General features: G+C 47.4%; 1 protein-coding gene across 4 annotated transcripts in view; it reads left to right on the top strand.

The window, feature by feature from the left end:
* The window catches only part of STK32A (serine/threonine kinase 32A), a 98,509-nt gene that overhangs the window by 80,308 nt on the left and 4,839 nt on the right, over nt 1-13,362 (top strand). For 3 of the 4 annotated variants that reach the window (XM_045830207.1, XM_045830204.1, XM_045830206.1), the window contains 4 exons: nt 1,624-1,721; nt 6,750-6,866; nt 9,498-9,623; nt 11,206-11,334. In XM_045830207.1, the coding sequence (XP_045686163.1) occupies nt 1,624-1,721; nt 6,750-6,866; nt 9,498-9,623; nt 11,206-11,334 (470 nt within the window). Of the gene's footprint in view, nt 1-1,623; nt 1,722-6,749; nt 6,867-9,497; nt 9,624-11,205; nt 11,343-13,362 lie in introns of all 4 variants that reach the window. The other variant, XM_045830205.1, reaches the window with a different exon arrangement.

The raw sequence follows: 13,362 nt of genomic DNA, 5'->3' as shown, positions 1-13,362 counted from the left end.
CTGTTTATCCCTCAGAGTTCTCCACAGCTTCTCTAAGTGAGCTGTCTGTCGCCCTGGGGACCCGTCTGAGATGACTTGCTGTGAGATGCCGAGAAGGGGAAGCAGGGTTCGGTCGATCCCATCCAGTCCGCGGGGTGCCACGGGGTCAGGGCCAATCTCTCTCCAGTTGCTCAGGGACCTGTGACTTACAGAAAGCGTGCAGTGAGGCATGAAAGGTGAATCCAGCAGAGAGTGCGGCCTGCCTGGTGCTGCTACAGCAGGCTCTGGCTGTCAGGCTCGGTCCTGGGCACTGGGATGTCAACACCCCACCCCTGACAGGATGCTGTCCACGGGACTGTACTTAGAACTGAGTGCACTGGGCAGGGCAAGCCTGTGTGTTCAGGCTCTGTGACCCAGCAGTGTTTTTGGTCCAGAGCCAGCACCTCAGTACCAGGGGATGGGTTAAGTGTGTGGAGCTCTTCACTAGGTAAAATTCCTGTTAGGATAGATGTGTGCCTCTCTAGACAAGTGCCTCATTTTTGGAGCTCTTTTCAGGTGCCAAGCACTGTGCTGAGATTTTGGCATGTACTATCTCATTTAATTTCTCACCTCTAGCAAGATGAGCATCTTATTATTCTGATTTTGCTGGTGAGGGTTCTCAAGCTAAGCCAACAGACTTGTTCAAGGTTACTATAAGTGATGAAGGCAAGTTTTGAACTCAGACAGTGCGGCTCTGACTCTGATTGCACTTGTTGCTAGATTAATGGATTGAGCATCATTCATTCATTCAGTGCACATCTCTTGAGTGACTCTGAGTGCCGGGTTCAATGCTGGACAGTAGGAACGTAGTGGTGAGCAAGCAGACAAGATACTTGTCCTTGCTTTGTGTTTCACTCTCCCCCCTCCACCCCTCGGGAGTTAGGGGTATTCTTGAAAGAGCCTGTAGAATGTACAATAGAAGTTCACTGTGTGTCAACGTACTTAGAGAATGCCCAGTGGTGGGGGGAGGGTTCCACTGGCCTTAAAACCAACTGTAGCCCTGCCTTCCACTGGAGTCCATTCAGAGAACTCTGTAACAAAGCGTGAGTGCACCGCATCTGACATCAAACCTTGTATCACTCAGAGTGCCCACTCCCTCTGCCCTCACTCCCTCACCCCCAACAGCAGGACTGAAGTGTTGCCCCTGTTTCTTCAAGACGGCTGAGGTGGAGGGCCAATCCGATGCCCATTGCACCAACCTCTGAGCATTGCTAGCAGCTGGAGCACAGATTTCAGCCCTTTTGCCTGAACCTGCCAAAGCAGGACGGCACATAACACCTTCTCAGCCTTCTCGGCTTCAGGGCCAGCCACACCTTTGAGGCCTGATAGGGTCTCATTTGTCATAGACACGTGTTCTAGGGAAGAGAAGAATGTGTCCACCAAAGCCTGTGCCTGCCTGTCGTGTCGGCTGATGAACGAGGCCCCTGAGTGAGACCAGAAAGTCAGAACTGCCGCCTGCTCGAGCAGTGCTGCCGTGGATGACAAACATCCGTGCAAGCGTTCTCCCCTCTCCCCTGGTGTGTCGCCTTTGGGGGACCACGTTGGGAAGACAGATCTGTTATCATCTCGGGGGGCAAAACAGGCCTAACCTTCCTGTGTTTTCAGCGCCGGAGATGTTCAACTCCAGAAGAGAAGCAGGCTACTCCTTCGCCGTGGACTGGTGGTCGCTGGGGGTGACGGCGTACGAGCTTCTGCGAGGCCGGGTACAGTAGCACTGCGCTTCTCTTTGCCTGCTCTTCCAGCAGTGTCCATCCTCAGAAGGGAGAGGTGGACTATTTTTCTTGCTGAAAACCCAGCGGTCTGTTGGAGAGGGAAAGCGACTAGAGCCTCTGCGATTTCTGCGTCCGTTTGTCCTCCTAGCTGTGGGGCCGAGCATGCGCATTCATGTTAAATTTTGCAGATAAAATCCAATGAGTAATGTGGAGAGTATAAACTCCCGGGGAGGGGAGATAAATACCCCTCACTAAGTATCTTGTATAAATATATGCGTTTGTTTGAAGAAAGCAGTTTGCAGTCGCAGCAGGGGGCCCTCACTCAGACCCACTTGCCCACGGCGAGTGTGAATTATGAATACGACATAATCCAGGCCGCGTCCTGTTGGAGCCCTGCCTGTCACCGGGCTCCTGGGTCTGGGTTCAGTGACAAACCGCAGTCATTTCCTTTAAAGGGAAACATTTCTTAAACTAGGAAAATGCCTAGGAAGAATTTTCCTAAGAAAATATTTTTTCCTACTTCATATGTATATGTGTGTGTATCTTTTTGTGCATATGTGTACCTGTATGTATATATAGATACACACACATATCTATCTATACACACACGTACATTTACGCCTACAGTAGTTCCCTGTTATCTGTCTGATGTGTCGGTAGATTCCTCTGGGGGTCGGGGTTTAGACAGGTTGCTGAAATACATATATAGCAGAGAGATTTAAGTTCTACTCTCTTAGCAGATTTCAATGATACAATACAGTGCTACCAACTTTAATCATCACGTTTTATATTGGATCCTCCGACCTTACTAATCTTATAGCTGAAAGTTTGCACCCCTTTTCCAACCTCTCCCTATCTCCCCACCCCCAACCCCTGGCAACCTCTTTCCTTATCTGTTTTTATGAGTTTGATCGTTTTGTTTTTTTCAGATTCCACATATAAGTGAGATCGTACAGTATTTGTCTTTCTCTGACTGATTTTACTTAGCATAAAGCCTTCCAGGTCCACCCATGTTGTTGCAAACAGCATGTATGTTTATGCATCCGTATCGCATCTTCTCCATCCAGTCATTGGCTGAGGTCCTTGGCTTGTTTCCATGTCCTGGCCTTTGTGAACACGCTGCAATGAACACGGAGGTGCAGTTCATTCTTCTGAAGCACAGATGTGAACTTACACACACACACACACACACACACACACACCCTTCACGTGACTCTCCCCATCCCCTCAAAACATGGACAATCTTCTGATGTCTTTGCTTGGCATTGTCTGTGCTTTAGAACCAGGGTAACTTTTCCGATTTCACTTCAGCTTGAACGACCCAGGCTCTTAAGCCACTTTGGCCTCTTTGGGTTTCTTCCTCCCTTGAGGTATTTTGGGCTTTTCTTTTTAACCTTGTGTTCCTTTGCCTCTAAAGATATTTCCCAAGGTAAACCCTGATCTTCTTTAAAAATCACTGTCAAATTAGTTTGGTAATTGCTAAAATGAGTTTGAAAAATGTTAAGGATGTGCCTTAACCGAGGACCTTTCAGAATCTTTCTATTCAATGTATACGGATCATTTCAGACAAAAGACAAGCCATCAGACTCCCCCGGACTTCCTGGTGGGGAAGGCCCTTCCGCAGGCGTCCTGCTCAGACCCCACCCCGCCCCCCTCAGGCGGGGCCCCTGACCCCGGCCCCTTCTCGGAAGGAACGTTCTCCAATCTCAAATGAAAGTGATCTGTATCTCTTCCAAATATTTATGCACTTTTTTCCCTTGTGACTCTTCTGAATTTAAAATTATTGGAAAACACAGAGAAGCATAAAAATGAAGGTAAAATCAACTATAGACAAAGAAAACTCCCAATTAAAAAATTAAATCCTCCTTTGACCTTCCAATCATACCTTTCAAAATTAACAGCCGGCCATGCTCAATTCCAAACCTTTCCTGTTCTTGTAAGGATAATCCTTTCTCTCTCAATTTCTGTCTCTCTCACACACACACTACTGCTGTTGTTTTAGCAAAACAACAACATGTTTATCTTTCTGTTGAGTTTTCTTTCACTTATGATGTAGCACATTCTACATCAGAACACCAAAATCTGTTTTAATTTTTTTAGGATTAAATCCAGTTTGTAAATGTATTACCCATTGTAAATTTTTCCAGGTATATCCTTTTTAATGTTTTTGTCCCTTCTGTATGATGAAATCAAATGCATTAAAGGTGAAGCATGTACCTTACATGCTTTAATAGCAGCCACAGTATTTAGCTTTAACTAGGTGCATATATTTGTTATTGAGCGAACGGAGGAATAGGTCACTGCACACCAATTCTGACATATTCCAGGGAAGAACCACTGAGCAGGCCGTGTATGTCATTATGCTACAAAATAGAGCTAATCTAAGGAAGCTAAACACAGCATGTAATGGCGACCATCGACACGACCACACCACAGACAAAGCAGGAGCAACAGTGATTTCTGCACATTCACAAATGTGCTGGGAACATCCCCGTGGTTTCCGGCCTTGATCACAGCTTGATGAGTGGGTCCCGTAGCCATGGACCTGCTTTGTCATCCCTGTCTCCCAGCTGCCGCTGTCCTTGTAGAGGCAAGGCCCATGGCCCCTCCAGTTTTGTGTTACCCATAAGTGTTAGTTTGTCATTAGTTTGTCACAGGGACACAGGGCTTAAGCCATAAGTGTCAGCTTAGTGCACAGGGAGGCCTGCATTAAGGACACATTCCCGGCTGCAGTTCTTGCTTTTGTGCTCCTGATAGAGGATATCATCACAAAACATCACTTCCTCCCATCTGCACTTTACCCTTTCCACTTTGTTCATTCTTTATATTTTCACCCTTAATAGAATTGTTTTCTGTATCCTGTCCTGGTCGCTGTCATTTTTCTTTGGGGCGTGGACTCCGTTCACTGAAGCGTGTGTGTGCAGTCTTTGTAACTGCGTGCAGTTGTCCTGGGGAGACTCTGAGCGTCACCAGCACAGAACTCAGGTCTACCTTGTCCTTGGCTGTTCTCCAGTGCCCGGTAGAGGTGCTGGGACATGTAGGCCTTTATTAAATATTTGGTGAGCAAATACATAATTCTAGTAGTTGATGAATTAATATGGAATAAGAGAAATAAGTCATTGTATAAGACAAAGGCAGTTTGACTATTTTTAATAAGTTCATAGGCCATGAGGATTTTTTTTAATATTAAAAGTCAGTCATATGACCTTTTAAGTAAATGAAAACACTCTTCAGCCAGTTGCCTGTGGTGTTCATTACTTAATTATTCATTTATCAAATCATTTTGTGTTTTTAGATGATTAAGGAAGAGTAGGTTAAGCAGCAGCAGTGAGTCAAAGAAGGAAATTAGAAAAAAATGTCCATGCACATGCAGGTAACCCTGGACACTCAGAACACCCAGCCTGCCCCGCTCTTAACGGAACCCTTGGGACAAGTCTCCTGCAGTGACCACAGTGCCCTTGCTGGCGCCCAGTCAGCAAACACTGGTACCAGCGACCAGGTGCCTCGCTGTGCTTTTCTGACAGTGAGCTACGCGGGATGTTTGCACTGCAGGGTCACTGAGACCAGCAGTAGTGGTGGTCCTTCATTCAGCGTGGAGGGAGGGGAATTCATGCCAGGTGATTGTAGACCTCGCATTTAAAAAGTTAAGTTTGGCCAGTTTATTTCTAGGGGGTCAACTCCTAGCCTCGCTTGGTTCCCTGAGTCACTGACATTGGTGTGCCGCGCGGAGTGTTAAGCTTTTCTTCACCTTTCGGGCAATTCATCTTGCTGTTCACAGTTCACCTTTCCATCCACCTTTTCCACCCTGTGTCAGTAACGATAGAAGTCTCTCTCCTTCAGTGTGGCTAACGTGCCTGAGCCATGCTGCTGTGAGTGCTACGTGTGTGGTTCGATTTTCCCAGTGGTCTCATGAGGCAGTTCATTTTACAGAAGGAAAACCTGGAACTCAGATCGAGGGACCCCGTTTAGCCCTCCAGTGCTTTTGCTTTCAGACCTTGAACACTTAGTTATATTGCCTTTTAATATGGATGTATACCAGAGAAAAAAATACACTCCTCCATTTCTTCCAATTATTTCATCAGTCTGCCATCATTTACCGAGTATCCGCAAAGGGCCGACGCTTGCTCAATACATGTCCACATCCGTATTAACGGCCCTGTTGCTGGTTAATCCAATTCTGGTCATTCTACAAACAGGTAATGAGCACCTACTAGGTACTAGGTGCCATTGGCAAAATGTGAATATGGTATAAGCCTGTTTTGTTTTGTTCTTTTTTTATTAGTTAGCTCCTGTTCACATAAAAGATAAAACCCACATTGAGGCCTGAATAACAGAATTACTATGGGTAAAGGCTGCCCTCTAGTGGACATTTATTAAAACTGTAATGAAACCCCCCTCACCCCCAACATCTCCCATGCAAAGCAAAACTATAGAAGAACTGGGTTCTCGCGGAAGTAAAAGTACTTTTGCCTCATCATAAAACTTGCCTCCCCACTCCAGAGAACCAGGGACTCATAACATTCAGGACAGGGTTGAAGTCTTCTGGGTAACTTTCCAGCCTGAATGTATTCATGATGATTCAAACAAGTGAAAAGAGCTGTGTAGTAAAACTCTGGATCTCTTTAGAATCAAACTAAGTAACGCTTGTTTAAAACTTCAACTTACTGACACGTGTCCAATAGGTTGTGAAAATACGGCTATAAGTTACCTTACAAAACAGTTCCAGATTAGCTCTCAGAGGGGGATTTAGCCCCCAGAAATGTTTTGTTTGGCCTGGGGAAGTCACCAACTTTTAAAAACTCTGAGATTTTAAAAGAAACCCTAGATTTTTCTGGTGGTTTTTTAAATAAAGTAGGACATCTGGCAACACTGGACCATTCACGCCTATATCAGAAGGGAGAGAGAGTGACGCTGAGACTCTATGGGCTGAAAATTGAACTTGGAAGCATTTGCGAAGCAACGGTCTCTCTTCCTTTCGCGCTGTAAACACGAAGCCTCTTCCTTCCTCTCCCCCTGAAGAGACCCTATCACATTCGCTCCAGTACTTCCAGCAAGGAAATCGCACACATGTTTGAGACGGCTATTGTGACTTACCCTTCTGCCTGGTCACAGGAAATGGTGTCACTGCTTAAAAAGGTAAGGAGGAGGATTGTGTGGCAAAGGAAAAATGGTGAAAAGGAAGCATGCCCTTGGGGTCGAGGTTGGGATGCAGTATTGGAGGCAGTCATGGTAATGTATGTTTCCAAAGTGGGCTTTGCAGCTTACAGCTTTCGAGTGCGTGGCTTCTTTCAGGCAATGCCCATGACCTCTTGCGTGTCCCAAAGCCAGCCCAGCTGTGTGTGTGCCCGATACGGAGCTCTTGCTCTCTCTGTGTTGCCTAGACTTTCTCTGAGCTCCCCTGTCTCAGGAAATGGACTCTCCATCCATTTGCTGATGCAAGCCAGAAACCAGAAACTGTTCATTGTGCCCAATCCATCACCAGGTTCTGCAGTTTGACCTTTTAAATATTCCTTGAATCTGTCCCTTCTCTCCATCACCACTACTGTCGCCCCCTTGCTGCTGCCATCGGGTTTATGATGGGTTTGCCACTGTGCACGCTACACACTGCATCCTGGTCTCCATACTTCCCCACGGCAATCTCTTCAAAGCAAACTTTGCTGTCCTCCCATTCTTCTTAGTGTAAAAATCAAAATAATTTGTAGGATATAAATGTTTTAACTGACTCTCAAGTTTGGACCTTTGTCCGCCTTTTGATTACACATAAGCTGCCCTAGTCTTTCTCTCTTTTGTGTCCCCTCCCCCTCCTCATCCTCACACGTCAGTCTCTCACCACAGGCCCTTTGCACATGCTCGCCCCTCTGCCTACAACACTGCGTCCCCTCAACTCTTCCAGCCCCTCCTTCAGACCAGTACTGCTCAGTGATGCACTGACTGGTTCAAGCGCATGAATTGTTTCTTCCAAATTCATGACAAGGACAGAAATTGAGAGAAACATTTAGGAAAATGTTCAGCGATTTGATATTGCTAATGCCTCTAAGCACATGGTCAATGGACTCATCTCATTGAACAGGGCACGGGCCTCCCTGGTGATGTTGCACTCGAATCAGGTCAAACTCCACACAGTGGGGGGAGCTGTGCATGTGAACACTACAGGTTGGTTTGGGTGGGTGGGAAACTAAAACAAATGAATGAACCAACAGCTGGCCCTTCCACGTGGTTTAAGAAGGGCAGGTCTCGGTCTCAGCTCAGAGAGTGCGTCCCCGGGGGGCCTCCCTCTGTGGCCGGCTCACACAGCACCACCTTTTCCCTTCATAGCGTTTCCCCCAGTACATGTTGGGTTAATGAGCGTTGCCTTCTAAGTGGCACAAGAGGCCACGTCTGACTCACCCACCAGAGTATCTTGAGCATCTAGCACAGAGCCTGACAGGTGGTAGAATCTGGTATTTGGATTAACAGGCTCTGTTGTTTTCATCAGATTTTCAAAGGGCCCACGTTCACTAAAACGATTAGGAACTATTGTAGCAGGGGCTCCACAGTGTGCGTGGAGGGATTATGAGAAAGGAAACATCTGGATCCCAAGGGGGTGGGTGTGTCTTTTTTCAAGAGAGAAAATTGCACAGGTGGTGGCTGCTCAGGGAAAACAACTTCTGGGGTTAAGGATTCAAACCTGTGTCTTTTTTTTTCCATTGATTTTTATTATTGACATTATCACGGATAGTATCTGCCCCCTTTGCCCACCTCCACACAGCCCCTGCCCCTGCTTCCCTTCGGCCATCACCACACTGTTGTGTGTGTCCTGATGGGGATGTTAGCACCCCACTGTCACCCATGGATAATCGCCCAGACAAAAAAATAAGGAAAGAGCGACCTTCAGTGACCCACTAGATCAGATGGACTTAATTGACATTTATAGAACATTCCATTCCAAAGCAGCAGACTAGACATTCTTCTCAAGTGCAAACCTGTGTCTCTTGTCTTGGGGGTCGAGTTTGTTGGTTTGGAATAGGAACATTGCCATTGGGAATGCCAAAGATGAATAGGGCACACTTCCATGCACGAATTTTCCTCAGTTCCCAGACAGCCCTCTTCACCCCCAAATTCCACCCTCGTGGTCCTGGGGTTCACCTCCAGGACAGTTCCCCAGTGGAAGTGACATTTCCCATTTGAGCCACAGGGTTGATGTGCTGATCTTGGCTTGGAGGGGTTAGGGGTGAAAAAATCTTTGATCCCTGTTATAAAACCCAGAACTATAATAGTGACCTTAGTGATGGCTTCTGTGTGTCAGCCCCAGCATATTTTGGTTAGTTGTAAAAACGGCTCAAATTTTAAGTGGACGATGAATTTCATTTGTAAAGTGCATGCACACTCATCACCTAATAAGAACAGCCCTTCTTTTAAGCACTTCATTTATGTGGCCTCATTATCACTCCTAGCCGTAGCCTCATGAAATAGGTCATTATCCCCCTTTTACAGGTGGCTAATCTGAGATGTAGGGAACAAACAAGCCCATAGTCAGCAAGGAGGGGAAGCAGCCATCCAAGATACCGTTGCCTCAATGGGACAGCTGGTTTCCCGCCCCACCTTGCAAAAACCAACTTACAATTCATTCTAACTGGGCATCATCTGTAGTATCACCTATGGGGTCAGGGAGGGGAACATGGCCTTATGTCCTTCGATCCTACACTTGAAAATAGAGGGAATGTGTATGATTTTCTTTGCCTCGCTTTGACCTTCCCTGTGATCTTAATGTTTCTGTTCCATTGGCAGCTACTAGAACCCAACCCAGACCAACGGTTCTCTCGCCTCTCTGATGTTCAGAACTTCCCGTACATGAACGACGTGAACTGGGACGCGGTTCTGCAGAAAAGGCTCCTTCCGGGTTTCGTCCCCAGTGTAAGTCAGTGCTAACACACCCATAACAGCTCCCGTTCTGTGCATGCAACCCTGCACGCCAGGTGCACACCTGGTCTCGTCAGCGAACCACACCGTTGCTGTAAGACAGCCAAGCTCCTACGTTACAGATGAGACAACTGAGGCTCATGCAGGTAACTTGGCCACCAGGGGGTCACATGGCTAGCAAGCAGCTGAGTTAGAATTCTAATCCAGGCCTATCTGTGTCCAGAGTTCTCACTTCTAGCCATTTAAAAAAAAAAATCCTCACCCGAGGATATGTTCATTGACCCGAGAGAGAGCGAGAGAGAAACATCTATGTGAGAGAGAAACATTGATCAGTTGCCTCCCATACACACCCCCACCAGCGATCGAACCCATAACCTAGGTGTGTGTTCCGACCAGGAATCAAACCCTCAACCTTTTGGTGTACAAGAGGCTGCTCCAACCAACTGAGCTACCCAGCCAGGGCCTAACCGTTTTTTATAGCATATTTTTTTTTAAAGAAAGAAGCCCTAATCCCCCTATTACATAGTTTTCACCTGACATTGTCAGTAGGTTCTGTGACTTCAAGAGAAACGACGTAGAATGAAACCAGTTTTACCCCTGGCTGATTGATGTAAGTAAGAACTAAGTTCCTACACATCTCAACATTATCATGAAACAAAACCTCAAGGACCTACTGTTGTCCCACCTAGGAATCTGCCAATTTTCGAAAGAGCAATGCTTTCTCTGATCTCAGAGATGTAGGAATTTGAATCGCTTGGTGTTCTAGGAGTCAAACGACTGAAAACTTGTGGTGGGGACGAGATACTTATTTTTACCACTCATCCCTCTTACCTTCGCAATGACTGAGACCCCGAGGGAGGTAGTTCCCACTGGATGAGACCCTGGCCAGGGGACAGCTGTGGCCCCCCGCAGATCGCTGGGAAAAGCCGGCACCCGGATCAGAGTGCACCGCGAGGCGGCGGTGTGCTGGAATGCTGGGGTGGAGAAGCCCTGCTGTAGGGAGCGACCGGCAGGTGGGGGACAGGACTTGCATGGCTGCTCGGCAGGGTCCAGCCGGGGCTGTTTGCTCCAGGTTGATGTGTGACGCTGGGGAGAGCTAGTGCTTCCCGCTGCTTCCACGCCCCGTCCCCCTGCCCCCATCCCCCCTGTGCTGCTCCGAGACACGCTCTAGCGTGGCTCAGACTTCAGCGTGAAGCAGTCACCTGGGGAGAAGCACGCGTCACGTGTGCAGTTTCCCGGGCCTCGTGCTCAGAATCACCAATTCGGGAAACCTGATGGGGAACCGGGAAGCTGAGCAAACAACCCAAGTGATTCTGACAAACTACGTGATTGTTAAAACGTAATTTGAGACACAGAACCCAAAACTCAAACTTTAGAAAAATAATTGTCACTTGATTTCTTTCAACTCACGGAAGGCTCATGGGGAGTTGAGAAAAATAAACCAAGTATGAAAGTCAAGAACGTGGACTGCAGTGCAGGCTCCTCCCCCGGAACCCGGAGCGAGGGCCCCGCGTGCTGTCCTTGGGCTGCCGCCCCCTTAGGCACTGAGGGCTGACCCGGCCTGTCCTCCTTGCAGAAAGGCAGGCTGAATTGTGACCCCACTTTTGAACTCGAAGAAATGATTTTGGAGTCCAAACCTCTTCACAAGAAAAAGAAGCGGCTGGCCAAGAAGGAGAAGGAGATGAGGAAGTGTGAGTCCTCGCAGGTGAGCAGGTGCGCTGCGGGGCCTTGGGGAGCTCCTGCTAGGAGCCCGTCTCAGCGCCGGCCGATGCTACCGCATGAGCGCGCGAGGAGCCGAGCTCCTCCACGGCCCTGGGCATCCTAGCAGCAGCATTTCACCGTGGGCTGTCTAGCTCTGTCATGAACTTGATTCCATGGTTACCTTCTCCCAGTTCTCAATTCAAAATCGTGGGTTTCCTGGGACAGACTCTAATTGGCCAAGCCTAGGCCGGGTGACTACTCCGAAACCAATCAATGCTCAGTAGGCATGTCTCCAACTACAGGCATACCTGGTTCTGTTGCCCTTTGCTTTGATGTTGTACTTTTTATAAACTGAAGGCAAGACCCTCCACTGGAAAAAAAATCACAACTCAGTTTATTGCAGTACTTGCCTTATTTTCGCGCTCACTTACCGAGGCAATCTGGATCTGAGCCCACACTATCCGCGAGGTCCGCCTGTACACGCATGGCTGCTTGGGGCCTCCCTCTCACTGGGAGCGGCCGGCCCCAGAGGTGGTTGGTGTCTGTTCTTTGCTACAGGCAAAATTTCATGATGCCAGGGCCAGCAGTAGAGAGCAGAAGTGATGGAATTCTTACATGATCAAGCACTAATTTTGAATTTTGGGTTTTAGGCTGAGTTAATTTTGTAACAATATTATTGTTCAAGTTCATATCTCAATACAGTAACTTGTAGGGACTCAGTAGGATTTTATTTTATTTTTTTTAAGATTTTACTTATTTATTTTTAGAGAGGGAAGGGAGGGAGAAAGAGAAAGAGAGAGAAACAATGTGCACTTGCTGGGGGCCGTGGCCTGCAACCCAGGCATGTGCCCTGACTGGGAATCGAACCTGCGATGCTTTGGTTCTCAGCCTGTGCTCAATCCACTGATCTACGCCAGGCAGGGCTCAGTAGGATTTTATACATGTAATTCTATGTATTATAAGCATTCACTGTACCTCTAATGATCACTCATCTGTCCACCCATTTATCCATCCATTCATCCACCTACCCATTCAACTAATGGTCATGCACGTCTCCATCCATCCATTTATTTAGGCTAGTTTTAGTGAGAACCTATTATCTGCCAGGTCCTGTGTTAAATGCCAGAGATAGTTATGGATATCATTTCTGCATTCAATGCCATTCCTGTTCTCAAAGACTGTCTGGTCTTGTGATGAAGATAACTCTGCAAAGTACACACTGTGTCCTTCATTTCTCTAGTCCTCAGGAGCCACTATACCCTTTGATGGTCAACCGAACTCCACGTCCTGTTTGTCCACAGGCTGGCCTCTCCCCAGATCCCCAGCCTTAACGGTTTCCTGAGGCCCTACAAAGAACGCCTCGCTGTGCCACAAGCCCACCTTGCTTGTTTCCTTTCACTTCCTCCGTCTCCCTCCCCAGGATCGTTCTTCCTCATATCCTCACCAGCTGGCTTCTCCAGACCTACCCCCTCCATGTCCCTCCACAGCATGACTCAAACTGGATAGAAGCCCCCAAATGTAGCAAAAAACAAAATGTCATTTTTATTATACATCCTCTAAAGTTTTAGAGACAGCAACAACTTGCCAATCACAGTTTACCACGCCTCTCGGGCTCCCCAGGCCCTACTCTCTCACCCCATCCCTGTACTCTGCTGTCCTCGCCCTCCAACCACATGGGCCCTGCGAGGGTCTGACCCTCGGGCACTAGAGGTTTTATTTTTCTTCAGGATCCTGGCTCTTCCTTTTTTCCTGAATGTTCTCTTGGATCTGCACCTAGGAGTCTTCGTCTCATCCTTCCCACCCTAATGCCACCTTGTCGAAGACGGAGTCCCATCACCATGCCCTGCTTAGCTCCTATTTTTAATTTCTTCATGACGTGAACATAATTTATAAACACTTTATGTGTATGTTTGTGTGTTTTTCTTCTGTCCCACTAAATTGAAGGCTTCTTTTGGGTGAAGACCAGTTCAGTCTTACCCACTGCTATATTCAAGGCACCCCAATCTCAATAAGTGGTTTAATACACTAAAAG

This window comes from Phyllostomus hastatus, unplaced genomic scaffold (genome assembly GCF_019186645.2).
Source record: "Phyllostomus hastatus isolate PE091 unplaced genomic scaffold, TTU_PhHast_1.1 phas_contig_150, whole genome shotgun sequence".
In the NCBI taxonomy this organism is placed as follows: Eukaryota; Metazoa; Chordata; class Mammalia; order Chiroptera; family Phyllostomidae; genus Phyllostomus; species Phyllostomus hastatus.
This window is presented reverse-complemented; position numbering and strand designations above follow the sequence as displayed.